The sequence below is a fragment of the Sinohyriopsis cumingii genome, chromosome 11 (assembly GCF_028554795.1).
Source record: "Sinohyriopsis cumingii isolate HCF-2022 chromosome 11, ASM2855479v2, whole genome shotgun sequence".
In the NCBI taxonomy this organism is placed as follows: Eukaryota; Metazoa; Mollusca; class Bivalvia; order Unionida; family Unionidae; genus Sinohyriopsis; species Sinohyriopsis cumingii.
The window spans coordinates 89499909-89516359 of NC_142971.1; the positions used below are offsets into that span (position 1 = coordinate 89499909).

The window sequence follows — 16451 nt, forward strand, 5'->3', positions numbered from 1 at the left end:
TCAAAATATTTTGATAAACATGACAATATGTTTCAGCAGGAATATTAAAAACAAGATTTTCAAAAAATGAACATCAACAGAGAGATATTTTTGTCATATAAACAACACTATCTGGGGTAACTGATAACAGAACTGTATGATGTACCGTATTTACTGGCCTATAAGACGATACTTTTTGACCAGAAAATCTTAGCTTGATCTTGTACTCCAAATCCAATTATATATGGATTTTGTCATCTGAATTGCTTTATCGTATGTCAATTTTTCGTATGGAAAAATATTCTCCAAATATACAAAAAATGTGTAAAATAATATTTCATTTTGGGGAAGAGAAAGTGTATGCAAAAAACATAGAAGGATTTTAAACAGTTACATGATGGTCAGTATTAAAAATTGTTGTTGTTGTTATAGGGTTTAATGCCATTTTTCAGCACAAGATAGGCTATACATGGCGGCCAGTGTTAATGGTGGAGGAAGAACCCGGGAAAACCCAGGAAAGAACCACCGACCCACGAGAAGCTACCAGCAAGCTTTCTCACATATCCACATTGGCCGAGCCCGAGACTCGAACCTACACAGACAGAGGTGAGATGGCAGTGATCCGTGACAGACAGCGCTTTAGACCACTTGGCCACTTGGGGGCCCTATTAAAAATTAACATGAATTAGATGTAATTGCACTGAAGTAGCATGCATTAGTAACATATGTTGTTTGAAATATACGTTTAAATTTGATAGATGTGCATTTGAATTGACAAGTTAGAAGATGAATAACCATGGCAAAGACAGATATTCCATCACAATTTTCATACTGCACTTTAGAATTAAATAAAAATTATGCACCATTATGAGAGAGAGAGTTAGAGATATTGTACGGTAGTCTGTATTGTTCACATACTTGATATCTGTTATCTTACTTGTGTACAAAAGTGTAGTACCATATTCTATTATCAATTAATACCACTAGGTAAGCAATTCCTTCTAGTTTTAGATATCACTTCCATTGTCCAAGAATTACGTGACTTTGAAGCGGTATTTACATGCTAATTAAACCTGCTACAGCTGTAGTCAGGTTTTCTTAAGCTAACACCTGTTTGAGGTCGAAATTCAGCAGACCAGATCAGACTAGTGAGGCTACCAATAGGGAAATGACACTACCCATGGATCTTTTGAATACAGTACCATATAATGAAAGGAAGTGCCTGGTGGTTACTTGTCTCAATTTCTCAGTTAGTGACATCTTTTAAACTTGCCAATAGGACTGACCGCAATTACAGTAACATATAGCATGAGCAAAAATCAAAAACAATTTCCACCTAAGTACAGGAAGAGTACATGCACTTTAAAAAAAAAATTATTTGTTGGAAATGGAGAGGTTATTATACTTGTCAAGAAAATTAGCACGCAAAATGGTCATCCTTGGGATTTAACCTAATGGAGTCAATATGGATATAATTATTGTGAATATTTAAACCCTGAAGGAGTATGGTATGTATTTTCATAGTTTACATTTACTATTTAATTTATTAATGTTTTCTCTCTTTGACAATAGCTTCAGCTAAACATTGGCAATAAGGTAAAAAAAAAACAAACATGAAGAGCTGGAATCTCTCTCTCTCTCTCCCTCTCTCTCTCATATATATCGGGTCATATTTTGTTCTGATCACAAGGTACAAGAAGAAAAATGTGATGGATTACATGTGCATCACTCTACCCCCACCCAAAAAAAATGTCGAGAAAGCATTTTTAGCATTAATAATGCAATTTCCCTATTGCTGGTACTCTGAAATAGCATACAGTGATAATTTTAATATTTATGAAACCGGAAGTTATTATAGTTTAATTCCACAGAGCATTGCAAATTTGATCCTATCTGTAACTCAATTGATTTTCAGGTCAGCATAATTATATGTAGCTAAAAGTATATAATACATTTAAAATACTTCATGTGAAACAAATTAGGTACTTTTAGTTACATTTAACGATCTAGACTGGAAAGGTTACATAGTTGCAGGTAGGATAGAATTCGCAATGTTGTATGGAACGAAGTGAAAAAGACAAAGCCAAGGTGTTGATGTGGCCTCGTCTTATACTCAGCATCGACTTATATATGGATGAAGGATGGAAAAATTTAACAAATTTGCTCATTTGACTTATACTCCACATTGGCTTAAAGGCTGGCAAATGTGGTACACCATTTTTCATTTTTTCTAAGGAACCAGATATTGTGAAACTCCATGACCTATTTTTTCAAAAGAAATAAGACAATTTATTCAAAGACAGCCACTATGATCATTTTGTTTGCAGGTAGGCAGAATTGTCAGGATAGAGAAAACAAATGTTCTTTTAAAAAAAAAACACATTTGTGAAAAAATCCACATAAAAAAAAATGGGTGGAAGGAGCAGCAATAACAAAGCTATAAACATGTGAGTCATTGCAGCTAGCATGATTAATGTCAGATGGGTAATAAATCAATTAGGTAGAAGCCATCCATTAAGTAGGACAGAAGGGTTGCACATAAGTAGTAATATTAACAACAATAGAAATGGGAGTGTATATGGAATGATTTTTCATCATCAAGGTCCTGTTGTTCATTTCTCAGTGAGCTTGAAAGTGTGGTAGTGTCTTTGAGGACCTTGTTTGCTTTGTTTTATATGCATATATTTTTCCCTGATCTTTTTTCACAATTGCATGCACTTTTATAGCATCCTCTAGCTTTGACTGAATGCTTAACATAGTTTGCATATTTTTGTCACATTAAAGTAAAACCTGCTATGAGGGACCAATTGTCTTGAGACCACATTAAAGTAAAACCTGCTATGAGGGACCAATTGTCTTGAGACCACATTAAAGTAAAACCTGCTATGAGGGACCAATTGTCTTGAGACCACATTCTCAATGCACGGATTTATTAATTATATATAGTGTTCTTATATGTCACAACTGACCCTAATTTTTCTGGGCAGGAGTGGTGGCATTTAAAAAGATGTTTTATATAGTCAGGACAAATTATTAAACACATAATATAGATATATATATAGCAACAGCTTGTGATGATTCTTTGTTTTGAACAAAAATTAATACATTCATTTTAACTTCAATGTAGCTTGAAAAACTCCAAGGCCCTGCATTATTTTACTTAAGGTTTCAATTATTCAGGTTTTCTAAATGCCCTAAGTAATTCACTGGCAATAAAAAAGCAAGTCATTCTAGTTATGCAAATTTCAGAGTGAACAAAAGTTTAAGTTACAAAAGCTTGACTGGATGATTCATATGAAGAATTACAGTGCACACAATTTTATTTATTGAAGAAATAGCAGATATCACAAGCTGAATACAATTAATGTTCAGCAAAATTTAACTGAAGCTATCATGGGGGGAGTCCTTATGTATGATCCATATTTTGTGTTAGCCAGTCACAAAAGAATTTTGTAGCATCAAGTTTGATTGTAAGAGAAACATCAGTCTTGAGCTCAAGCTTTAGTCCTATAATTTCCAGGCCTGTTCAAGATATGAACAGACCAGTGCACCTAGCATAATGGCAGGTACATACAGTTTCATGGACTCGTTTATTTAGTTCATAAATTCATATACAGTACTTGATTTACAGAAATGTAAATAATTTTGCTATCAGTAATTTTAATCATACTTATTTTGAAGAATATTCAAAACTTGGATTTCTCTGGTAGACAGCTAGGTTCTGAATCTCTATGTTTAGGGTTCAATGGCACATCAGCACAATTAAGGCACTGATTAAACGGTAAGTTCTAAAAAAAAGTAAAAATAAAGAACGATTTTAAAAAAGACTTTAAGAAGATAAAGCTATCAAAATAATGTAAACCATGTTGTGTAACATGATTAAAGGTAAAAGGTAAAGATGTTAAAACTGTACAAGATATATAAAATATTACAAGATTAAGGTAACAAATCTAAAATCCATTAAAGTCTAAATGTAAAGAGCTACTAAATATGAATAAACTAATTTGTTTCATTGTACCACAAGATGCCTCTCCCTTCTCCAAAAATGAGTTACAAAAATTCATCTCCCAAATATAAGCATTTTATTCTTATCAGTGATGTCTGCAAATGTTTCATGTGAATTTTGTTACAGAAGGCAAGCAGCATGAATGTTGTTGGCAAATCAGTAATGAAAGAATAAAACGTCGAGATGTTTGGTGAATCCAGGTCTCACAAGCAAATGCATCTCCAGCTTGAGTATAAACCACAGCTTAACTTTTGCATGCTGATATAGCGAAGTAAGATATGATAATTGAAAGAAAGAAATATTTTGAAACAAAACGATTATATGTGGGCTAAACGTTGTTATGCTGATCAAATAAATGGGACTTTTAAAGATTTTTGAGGATCAATATTTTGAGCCGAGAACATATGCAAGTTGAGAAGTTTAATGAAATCATGGTCAGGACTGAAGGCTATACAAATATTTTTCTAAATATCTGAGCACAGACTAAACAGAGTTCAGAATTTTTATTTCAAATCTGATCTTGAGAATGGTCCTGTTTTTATAACCTCGTGTATGATTGGTTAATTTCAAAGCACAGACCCTTCTGAGGTCAGAATTTTATTTTTTGTATCTTGAGCATGATAAACTTTGTATACTTTCTAAGTAAGGTTCTGAACCTGAACATAGCACTAAAATTAAAATTCACATCAACTTAACAAATACAAAATTAATTGACAGATAAGATCTTCTAATAGCCACTTTGGCAAATATCTCAGTTATTTTAGCTTAAGCATCCAAATTTCTATTCCATTTTTCAGGAGACCTGTCAGTTCTGCAGGAGGAAGATCTTGTCCTTCTGGTCTGGTAATGATGACAAAAAGGATACAGATGGTGATGGAATACCAGATCATCTGGATGATGATGACGACAATGATGGCATCCCTGATAATAAAGATAGTGATGATGATGGTAATGGTATTCCTGATGATGCAGAAGGACAATGTGACAGTGAGGATTGCAAGAAGGACACTGATGGGGATGGAATTCCTGATGACCTTGACAAGGATGATGATGGTGATGGAATTCCAGATGATGAGGAGAAGGACACTGATGGTGATGGTATCCCAGACAATTTAGATAATGATGATGATGGAGATGGAATTCCTGATGACCTTGACAAGGATGATGATGGCAATGGGATTCCAGATGATGAAGAGAAAGATACTGATGGTGATGGGATTCCTGATCATCTAGATAATGATGATGATAATGATGGTATTCCAGACCATTTAGACAAGGATGCCAATGGTAATGGCATCCCAGACCATATGGAAAAGGATACAGATAGTGATGGAATACCAGATTATCTTGATGATGATGATGATGGTGATGGTATTGCAGATGATGAAGACAGTGATGATGATGGAGATGGTATCCCTGATGATAAAGAAAAGGACAGTGATGGTGATGGCATTCCTGATCACATTGACAAGGATGCTGACAATGATGGCATCCCAGATCACCTGGAGGTTGATTCAGATGGAGATGGAATACATGATCATCTTGATGATGATGATGACAATGATGGAATACCAGACTCTGAAGATAAAGATGATGATGGTGATGGTATCCCAGATGACAAAGAAAAGGACAGTGATGGTGATGGCATTCCTGATAACCTTGACAATGATGCTGACAATGATGGCATCCCTGATCACCTGGAGGTTGATTCGGATGGAGATGGAATACATGATCATCTTGATGATGATGATGACAATGATGGAATACCAGATTCTGAAGATAAAGATGATGATGGTGATGGTATCCCTGATGACAAAGAAAAGGACAGTGATGGTGATGGCATTCCTGATCACATTGACAAGGATGCTGACAATGATGGCATCCCAGATCACCTGGAGGTTGATTCGGATGGAGATGGAATACATGATCATCTTGATGATGATGATGACAATGATGGAATACCTGACTCCAAAGATGAAGATGATGATGGTGATGGTATTGCTGACAAGGATGAGATAAAAGATACTGATGGTGATGGAATTCCTGACCATATAGATACAGATGATGATGGGGATGGAATTCCTGATGACCTTGACAAAGATGATGATGGAAATGGAATTCCAGATGATGAGGAGAAGGACACTGATGGTGATGGTATCCCAGACCATTTAGATAAAGATGATGATGGAGATGGAATTCCTGATGACCTTGACAAGGATGATGATGGAAATGGAATTCCAGATGATGAGGAGAAGGATACTGATGGTGATGGGATTCCTGATCGTCTAGATGATGATGATGATAATGATGGCATTCCAGATGAATTGGATGATGATGATGATGGAGATGGAATTCCAGATAATTTGGAAGATTCAGATGGGGATGGAGTTCCAGATAGTCTTGATGATGATGATGATGGTGATGGAGTACCTGATGATGAAGAGAAGGACACTGATGGTGATGGCATCCCAGATCATCTGGATGATGATGATGATAATGATGGCATACCTGATAGTGAAGATGAAGATGCAGAAGGTGATGGAATCCCTGATTATCAACAGAAAGATACTGATAGTGATGGAGTTCCAGATTATCTTGATGATGATGATGATGGTGATGGAATTCCTGACAATCTTGACAATGATGATGATGGTGATGGTATCCCAGATGACAAAGAAAAAGATTCAGATGGAGATGGTATTCCAGATCATTTAGATAATGATGATGATGGAGATGGAATTCCAGATGACAAAGAGGATGCTGATGGTGATGGCATCCCTGATCATCTAGATAATGATGATGATAATGATGGCATCCCAGATGATGAGGAAAAGGATAGCGATGGAGATGGCATTCATGATCACCTTGATGAAGATGATGATGGTGATGGAATCCCTGATGATAAGGAAAAGGACAGTGATGGAGATGGCATTCATGATCACCTTGATGAAGATGATGATGGTGATGGAATCCCTGATGATAAGGAAAAGGACAGTGATGGAGATGGCATTCATGATCACCTTGATGAAGATGATGATGGTGATGGAATCCCTGATGATAAGGAAAAGGACAGTGATGGAGATGGCATTCCAGACTCATTGGATGATGATGATGACAATGATGGCATTCCAGATAATCTTGACAAAGATGATGATGGTGATGGAATTCCAGATGACCAAGAAGACTCTGATGGTGATGGTATTCCTGATAATGAAGAAAAGGATACTGATGGTGATGGTATACCAGATTATCTTGATGATGATGATGATGGTGATGGTATTCCTGATGACAAGGACAATGATGATGATGGTGATGGTATTCCTGATGATAAAGAAAAGGATACTGATGGTGATGGTATCCCAGATTATCTTGATGATGATGATGATGGTGATGGTATTCCTGATGACAAGGACAATGATGATGATGGTGATGGTATTCCTGATGATAAAGAAAAGGATACTGATGGTGATGGTATTCCTGATGACAAGGACAATGATGATGATGGTGATGGTATTCCAGATAATCAGGAGGATTCTGATGATGATGGTATCCCAGACCATCTTGATCAAGATGATGATGGTAATGGAATTCCAGATCACTTGGAAAAAGATACAGATGGGGATGGTGTTCCAGACTATTTAGACAATGATGACGATGGTGATGGAGTACCAGATGATCAAGATGATGATGATGATGGTGATGGTATTCCTGATGACAAAGAGAAGGATTCTGATGGAGATGGAGTTCCAGATTACCTTGATGCAGATGATGATAATGATGGAATTCCAGATCATTTAGATGATGACAAAGATGGTGACGGAATTTCTGACAACCAGCAAATTGATACAGATGGAGATGGTATACCAGACTACCTTGATAATGATGATGACAATGATGGTATACCAGATTCCAAAGATAGTGATGCTGATGGAAATGGAATTCCTGACTTTCTGGAGAAAGACACTGATGAAGATGGAATCCCTGACCATCTAGATGATGATGATGACAATGATGGAATCCCTGATTATTTGGACACTGATGATGATGGCGATGGAATTCCAGATGATAAAGAGGATCATGATGGTGATGGCATACCTGATCACAGAGATAAAGATGCTGATGGTGATGGTATCCCAGACAAACTTCCTGATTCTGATGGTGATGGTGTGCCAGATCATATTGACCTTGATGATGACAATGATGGTATTCCAGATCACCTGGATAATGATGATGATGATGACAAAGATGGTGATGGAATATCTGATAAAGCTCAAAAGTATTGTAAAAAAGATTCTTGCAAACAAGCTATGAAAGAGGCCAAGAAAACAGCCACACGAGGCAAGGATAAAAAAATAGATAATCGTGATCATGATGACAAAAAAGGTGGAAAATCTGGGTTTTTCTCTTCGGTAACCAATCGCATAAAAGACATGTTTTTCTCAGATTCTAATGAGGAGGAGGAGGAGGAAGCAGAAGAAAGAGAATCAAAGAAGACAGCTGCCAAAAACATTCCAAGAAAACATGCTGCTCATGCTCAACCTATTCCAAAGAAGACTTCAGGACAACCCCATGATCAAGATGAGCATGAAGAAGAATATGATCTTTTGGATTTAGTTAAAGAGGCAGTCTATGGAGATAATGATGATGCCACTAGCAAGAAAGGTGCCAAAAAGCCTAGTGAATCTAAACAACAAACAAAAAGACAAGGGTGAAAATGTATAATTTTAGATCTAAGTAATTTCTTTGGATTTTTGTTTCTATTTTGGGGCTTCAAAAATTTATTTTTGAATCCAAGACTTCACAAGATCTTGAGGTTTTTATTACACCACCATCAAATGTTTCAAAAGGAGAGGAACGGATTTTTGCAAAATAAGGTGCATGTTGTTTGTTGACATCTTAATTTTTTTTTGTACAGAAGACAAATTAGCCTTTAATTTATGATTAGTGGACAGGAGATAATTAACATTGTGCAATAAATTATCAGCCACATGGCTGAGAGATTTTCAGTTTTATGTATTGATATACATGTATCTTGTAATATACAATATCACAAATTTTAACAGGTACTTACTGTTACAAAGTTAAGCCTACCATCTGCTACTACTTGCTGTCTTCTGTTTCACTGGGTAAAATATCATAATATGTATTTTATGTCAATGAGAGTGATTTACAGTACAAACATGATACCCTTCATACAGGTGTAGTTTAATGGTTGCTCTGGCATTTACTATGAATATCCAGTCTGTACATGTATTTCTGTATTACACACCCAAACTGGGAGGACTATTTTGGTGTTTTTATGGGTCACTGCACATGGACATTTTTGTAGGTACCAAATCTAACTTTTTAAAGTTTCAAAATATTTTGAATTCCTTTCACATTGTAAAGCTTACAAAATATCTGGAAAGCATAAAATAGGGTGTATGTAATACAAAACCACATTTGTGTTTAGTTGGAGGGGAAAAAACCTGTTTGCAACCTCAATATATCTTATCCCATATCAAACTTACTCTTTCCATCAACTCAGAATTAACATATTTAGATTTTGGCATGTATTGACACTGAAGAATGCATTGGTATAGGAAAGCCTTAATTTTCCAAAACTGTCCAAAATGTATTTCATTATACTTTGAGCTGATCAAACTTTCCAATTATTTAAATGAAATTTTTTTAAACATTACCATGATTTTAATGATATATGCTGTGCGAGATGAACTCCTTATGTCAAATACATGAATGAACAATAAAATTATTACTATTATTATTATTATTATTATTATTATTACAGTAAAATGACAATGATCCAGATCCATGGAAGGCTGCATATGTATAGCCCAGATAATTGATTTCACCATGCCCCCACACAGTGGGACTCTTAAATGAGTTAAGAATCTGGATAACTGGCATCTAGATAATCAGTTTTCCACTGTATTATTAATTGTAACAACATCAGTATATTTAAGAAATATCAATCAAAGCTTTCATTAGTTGATGTAAATTACTGTATGCCAATATAATACATGTAATGATGTACAGTTTCAACTTTAAAACATGATAACTGTTTTCCTCTCTATACCATATGTACTCACTTAAAAGATGAGCCCAACTACAAAGGCCCAGATCTGCCATTGCATAATGCACCAGCAGAGCTGGGTCTGTTCAGTTTTTTCAAGGAATAATCAGTAGAGCAAATGATATAGCTGAGCTGCAGGTGCATTATGCTATGGCAGATCAGGATCTTTGTAGTTTGATTCGACTTATAAGCAAGTATATATGGTAGATTTAATGGCTAATTCATATTTACTTTCATACACTTTTTGATGCTTTAAGTGAAAGTATACTATTCACATGTGCTCAGTACAAAACTGTAGTTGCTTATAATTGGTAGCATAGTGAGTAGATCTGTATTATTGACAATATTTTCTTGTACCATATTTATCTGATGATAGGCCCAAGCTTGATAATAAGCCCACCGCCTATTTGTGCACAGTGTTGTTAAATACCAATGATATGTTTGTCTCATAATAAGAGGATCCCCAATTTTTTAATACTTTTATTAGGCTGATAATTGTATAATGGGAGAAATACAATGTGTATATTTGTTTTCACATAATAATTTTAATGGTATGTTGCCTTATAGTAAATGAATACAGTTGCAGGTACATTTTAATAAATTTTGTGGCAGCAAAGCAAATCGAAGTTTGATAAATCCCATTATTGCCCAGTGTGTAGAGCAAGCATCCATCTGCAAGAAGCAATCACCCAGATATGCCAAAAGTCTGTCAGTGCATTATGTGGTCTGTGCTTTTCAATTTAAGTCAAAATTAAAATGAACAGCCTTTATTAAGCATGTGCAACTTTCACTAGGCTTGTCAGATAGCAATTTTGACAGCCATGCCATATATACTCATTTATTTATAAGACAAGTCCAACTGCAAACTGCATACTCCTAGATCTGCCATCAAATAATGTGCTGGCAGATCTGGGTCAGTTCAGTTTGGTAGAAGTAATCAGTAGAACAAACAAATAGGCCCTGCTCTGCAGGTGCATTATGCTATGCAGATCAGAGTTTTTGTTGTTTGAAGTTTGACTTGACTTACAAGCAAGTATATACAGTAAATTGTAACTAGATAAAACCAGGTCATGGGCTGGATGTGACCCATGGCCATACATTGTACATGGCTGGTTTAGACACCAAAAAGATAATTTAGGATCATTTGAGTATTCTGTTAATAACATTTTGCAAATTAGATGCTTTAATAATGGTAATATAATTTTACAAATTTTATCTAAGCACAGCATTTACACAAGTGAACTGTATAATATACACAATGAGTAAAGATTGTAGTATTTAAACTTGACATTCTTAACAATTCATATATCGAATGATATTCACAGTCCTTCACAAGTATCATAGCATCATGTCATAAAAATTGCTTGCCACACAATGCTATAACATTTAACGATGCCACAAAGCAAAATCATTGAGTAATGTAAAGTGTGAAATGTTAGGTGATAAACAGATCATTAAATTATGCTCATTTGACATAAAATGTTATGACACTAATTGAATAATAAAATATGCCACTAACTGCTTGTAGCATAAAATATTATTCAACTCAGTTCATAAACTTTATACCAGATGAACAGATGTACAAGATCCTGATTTACATGGAAGCTGAGGTGATTGATCAGGGCATTGCTCTTAAATCTGCTTTACAGTTTCTCAAAAATAAATTACCGTATATATTCTTAGGCTGGATCCATCTGCAAACTGCATAGATCCGTATATGCCATCACATAATGCCTCACCACATTTGGATCTATTCAGTTTGTTAGGACTAATGAGTAGTTCAAACAACATAGACCCTAATCTGCTAGTGCATTAAGTGATGGCACAGCAGCATCAATGTTATTTACAGTTAGACCCAATTTATAATTGAATATAAATGGCAGTTCTTTTTTTAGCTTACTGTTCAAAAGAACATGGCTTAGGGCAATCATTTTAATTGTATTTGCTATTGATTTCTGTTTATACCTTAAATTTAATGCATTCAAATTATTAATTACCATGGAGTGCCAGATAATCATTGAAGATTTGGTCAGAATAAATGCTAGTGATAGCAGTCCAATATTACATTAAGCAGTGGTATCACTATACTGGTCCCCTTCTTGAGAATCCCTTTTTATAAGTCCATCTTGCCTGATGCCAAAAGCATATATTTTCATTATTTTATCTCCATCATAAGAGATCTCTCTTTTCATAAATGCACATTTTTACAGCAATAGGGCTGGATTTCAATGAGGGGAACTGTTGTACTACATAACTCTGTAATATTGAACTTGCCATTGTTACTGTCATTCCAATTGTACATGCGGTATGTTGCAGATATGTATTTTCTTCAAAGTGACATCATTCTAGGGATTCGCGCTTCTTGTTTTGTGGAGTAAAGGTAAGATGTAATGTGTTATGTTGTGAGCCTAATAACAGATTTTAATATGAAGACCAAAAGGGTATGTTGCAATAAGTGTCATATTGTGACCCTAGGTAATAAGGACAGTGTTTTATATGGAGAACAAGGATATTGTGTAATATGTGTTATATTGTGACCATATGTAATAAGGACAGACTATGTGAGCATATGACAGATTTTTATATGGAAGACAGATGATATCAAGCAATTTGTGTCATACTGTGACCATATGTAATAAGGACAGAATATGTGAACATATGACAGATTTTTATATGGAAGACAGATGATATCAATCAATTTGTGTCATACTGTGACCATATGTAATAAGGACAGACTATGTGAGCATATGACAGATTTTTATACAGAAGACAGATGATATCAATCAATTTGTGTCATACTGTGACCATAGGTAATAAGGACAGACTTCTATATGGCAATCAAAGAATATGTTGTAATAAGGGTCATATTGTCACCACAGCTAACAGGACAGATTTTTATATAGAGAACAAAGGATATTTTGTAATAAGTGCCATATATATGATAAGGACAATTTTTTTATATTTAAAACAAAGGATGTGATATAATAAGTGTCATGTTCCGACCATAGGTGATAAGGACATATTTTTATGCTGAAAATAAAGGATATGATGTAATTTGTGTCATATTGTGACCATAGGTGATAAGGACAGCTTTTTGTGTTCAGAACAAAGAATATGCAATGATAATTGTTATTTGACTAAAGGTGATAAGGACAGATTTTTATGTTGAGAACAAAGGGTATGCTATAATAACTGTCATATTGTGACCATAGGTAATAAGGACAGATTTTTATGTTGAGAATAAAGGATATGTTATGATTAGTGTCATATAGGTGAGCATGAGTAATAATTGCATACCATCCACAAAGTTTTTTATAGAGAGTAAGGGGCTGAAACAAATCTGTCCATACAAATACCTTGTCTTCCTGGAATTTTTATTTTTTATTTGCTTGTTACTTGCCCCATTTTGATCATCCACCATTTCTTCAGGGTGCACCATGACACTGTCACCTGCACTAGATTTACCTGTGGATTACATACAACAGCACAGTCAACTGCAAGCAGCAGTGAAGATACAGCAGTACAGTTGCAATATGTACCAGGAGATTAGGGTCTATGCTGTCCTCTTGAAATCATAATAAAGTATGGTTTCTTATCTTCCAGATCATTTTTTAACAAAAGATCAGTCTATTCTCTTCACTTAAAATCAGAGTCTATCATATTCACTTAAAATTAGAGTCTATCATATTCACTTAAAATTAGAGTCTATGATCTTCACTTAAAATCAGAGTCTATGATCTTCACTTAAAATCAGAAGTACAAAGAAAAACACTACATAGTGAAAGTCATAGAGGTCATGTATGTATTCAGTACAGACTATTTCAGTAACTGGTGTCATTTTTTAAAAGTTGATTGTAAATACCTTTAAACAGTGAGTATTCACTTTATTTGTAACCCCCATACATCCATATTCCTTCTGAAGGTCATTATTTACAAGCCCCCCAAAACACATACAGCAAACCAAATGTCAAAGTATGTAGACATTTTTCAAGTCCAGTACACACCAGACTGAATGTCACTCACTGTTATATCACAATGAAAGCTAAGCATGTTGAAAAATAAATTGTACTACCCAATATTGTGCTGATTAGACCTGACATGCTCTTTTAATGACCCAGTTTAGTACCTGGCACCATTTAAAAATCCATAATGATCATTAATTTTTCTAAGGTACAGAGCATTCAATAATCAGGATTGAATGGACTGACTAAAATATATTAATTTTAAATTTTAGAACAATTAATTTAAAATGAGTAAATTTGCCTACATGACCATATTCACTATATCACTGTCTTTCAGATCATTATTTGGCAAAAGATCAGAGAAGATCATAAACAGTATAGTCCATCCTCTACCAATGCATTATGCAACAAACAATCTGGGTATATGCTGAAAATTATAAGTACACCTACTATAAGCAGTAGTTTCTGATCTTCCTGTACATTATGTGAGAATAGATCAGGATCTGAGCTGTTCACTTGAAATCATAAATACAATAAACAGTGGAGTCTCTAATCTTCCAGTACATTGTGTGAGAAAAGATCAAAGTCTGTGCTGTGCTATGAGAAAAAGGAAAGTTCTTCATCTTTCAAATTATTATGTGACAACAGACCATAATCTATACTGTTCACCTAAAAACACAAGTGTAAGATCCTGATCTTTTCAGAACATTGTGTGACAATAGAACAGGGTCTGTGCTGTTGTTCACTGGATGCATGTTATAAGCAGGTAAATATGGTGAGAAACATAAATCACTGCTGTGCAATACAATTTGTTTACTTGCTTGTTTACTGGTATACATAATTATTGTCCATATATTATAGAAAGGATTGACTGTACATAATATGTTGCTATGTCTTTGTGAACCCTTTTTGTGTTTTACTCTTTCAGTGACAATTCTAACTCTAAAGAATCTCAAAAATAAAATTTTAATTGGTATCAATATGGCAAAAATTATAATTGAATTGGTATCAATACAGAAAACTTATTATTTAATTCATACCAAAAAGACACACATAATTTAATTGGTATCAATATGGCACAAATTATTATTTGAGTGATATCAATAAGGCAAAAATTATTATTTAATTTGTGTGTGATGTGTTTTGGATTTTTAACGTAGCTTTAACAGTTTTTCAGTCATATTGCTACGATGTCTGCAGTGTGACAGTTTATAGTGATGTCTAGCAATGGGGCATCATGCCGCAGACATGTAGGATGATGTCCCACCCAGTCACATTATCCTGACACCAGGCCGACCAGTCCTAACACTAACTTCGTAATGCTGAGTGCCAAGTGAGGCAGCTGTTAGTACCATTTTTAGAAGTCTTTGGTATGACTTAAACGGGGATCGAACCCACGACCTTCCGCTGCCGAGGCGGATGCTCTAACCACTAGGCAGCTGGAGAAGTTTATTTAATTTGTCTCATTACGGTAAAATTATGAATTAAACAGGGCAAAGTATCAACTTAATGCTTAATTCTGCTTCATAATTAGTAATTGTTATAGTAATAGTTTGTTGCTCTAGTACTAATATCTAATGAAACAGTTTACCACACATATTGTTTTGTCACTGAAAAGGTACGACTGAATCCTTGTTAGGTTGAAATTAAATAAAATTTCCTTTAAATTTATATTGTTGTCTTTTATATGTTCATTCAGTTCCAAAACTTGAAAAGATATTAAATTAAGACTACACAGAATGTTTTATTTTACTGTATTATTATATAATTATTTATATCACGTGTCAAGTGATACAATTTTTTATAAAAAGATCATCACTGGAAACATCTGATGGCAGAGTTGAGCTTTTCCATGGAAAATGTTTTTAGAAGGATATAATAAACTGTAAGTGTATATTTTATAATTAGGGCCCAGCTTGAGGAAGTCTGTGGAAAACATGAGTAATACATTGTCTGGATGCCCATCAACATATTGGGTTCCACAATATAACTTTACTGAGAATTGTTGGATTTTAGCCAAAGTTGGTGTGCAGTTTTATATTGATGAGACCTGAGATGATTTTGATCTTCAGTCTTCTTTGTTATCTTTTTGGGGAGTTCTGGCCCCTGATTACCACTCTTGCTAACTTGGTTTCTGCAGCATAACTTTCCCAAGCATTGTCAGATTTAATCAAATTGGCAAACAGGTCGATGCTGACATTTACAAGAGCTATGCTGTCTAATTGACCATCCTAATGCCTTTTACAAGGTTTTTTTTGGAGGGGGAGGGGATTTTAATCTAATTTTTATTGGTGAGTTCTTTAATGAGTAATACCCTAATCGTCTTTACTCCTACTTTTGGTTTTGATGCAGGACTTTTATCTTGTTAAATTTCAATAAAATTCTTGAGGAAATTTGGAATGAGTTTGATTGTCGGCGTTTACAATATCAT

At 34.6% G+C, this 16451-nt stretch overlaps 1 protein-coding gene across 1 annotated transcript in view; it reads left to right on the plus strand.

Moving 5' to 3' along the window:
• LOC149788948 (uncharacterized) overlaps positions 1-15691 on the plus strand; it is an 82734-nt gene extending 67043 nt beyond the window's left edge. Inside the window, exon 18 of the mRNA XM_089975092.1 lies at positions 4783-15691. Within this exon, the coding sequence (XP_089831218.1) occupies positions 4783-8697 (3915 nt within the window). The 3' untranslated portion in view covers positions 8698-15691. The remainder of the gene's footprint in view (positions 1-4782) is intronic.
• The last annotated feature ends 760 nt before the right edge of the window (positions 15692-16451 follow it).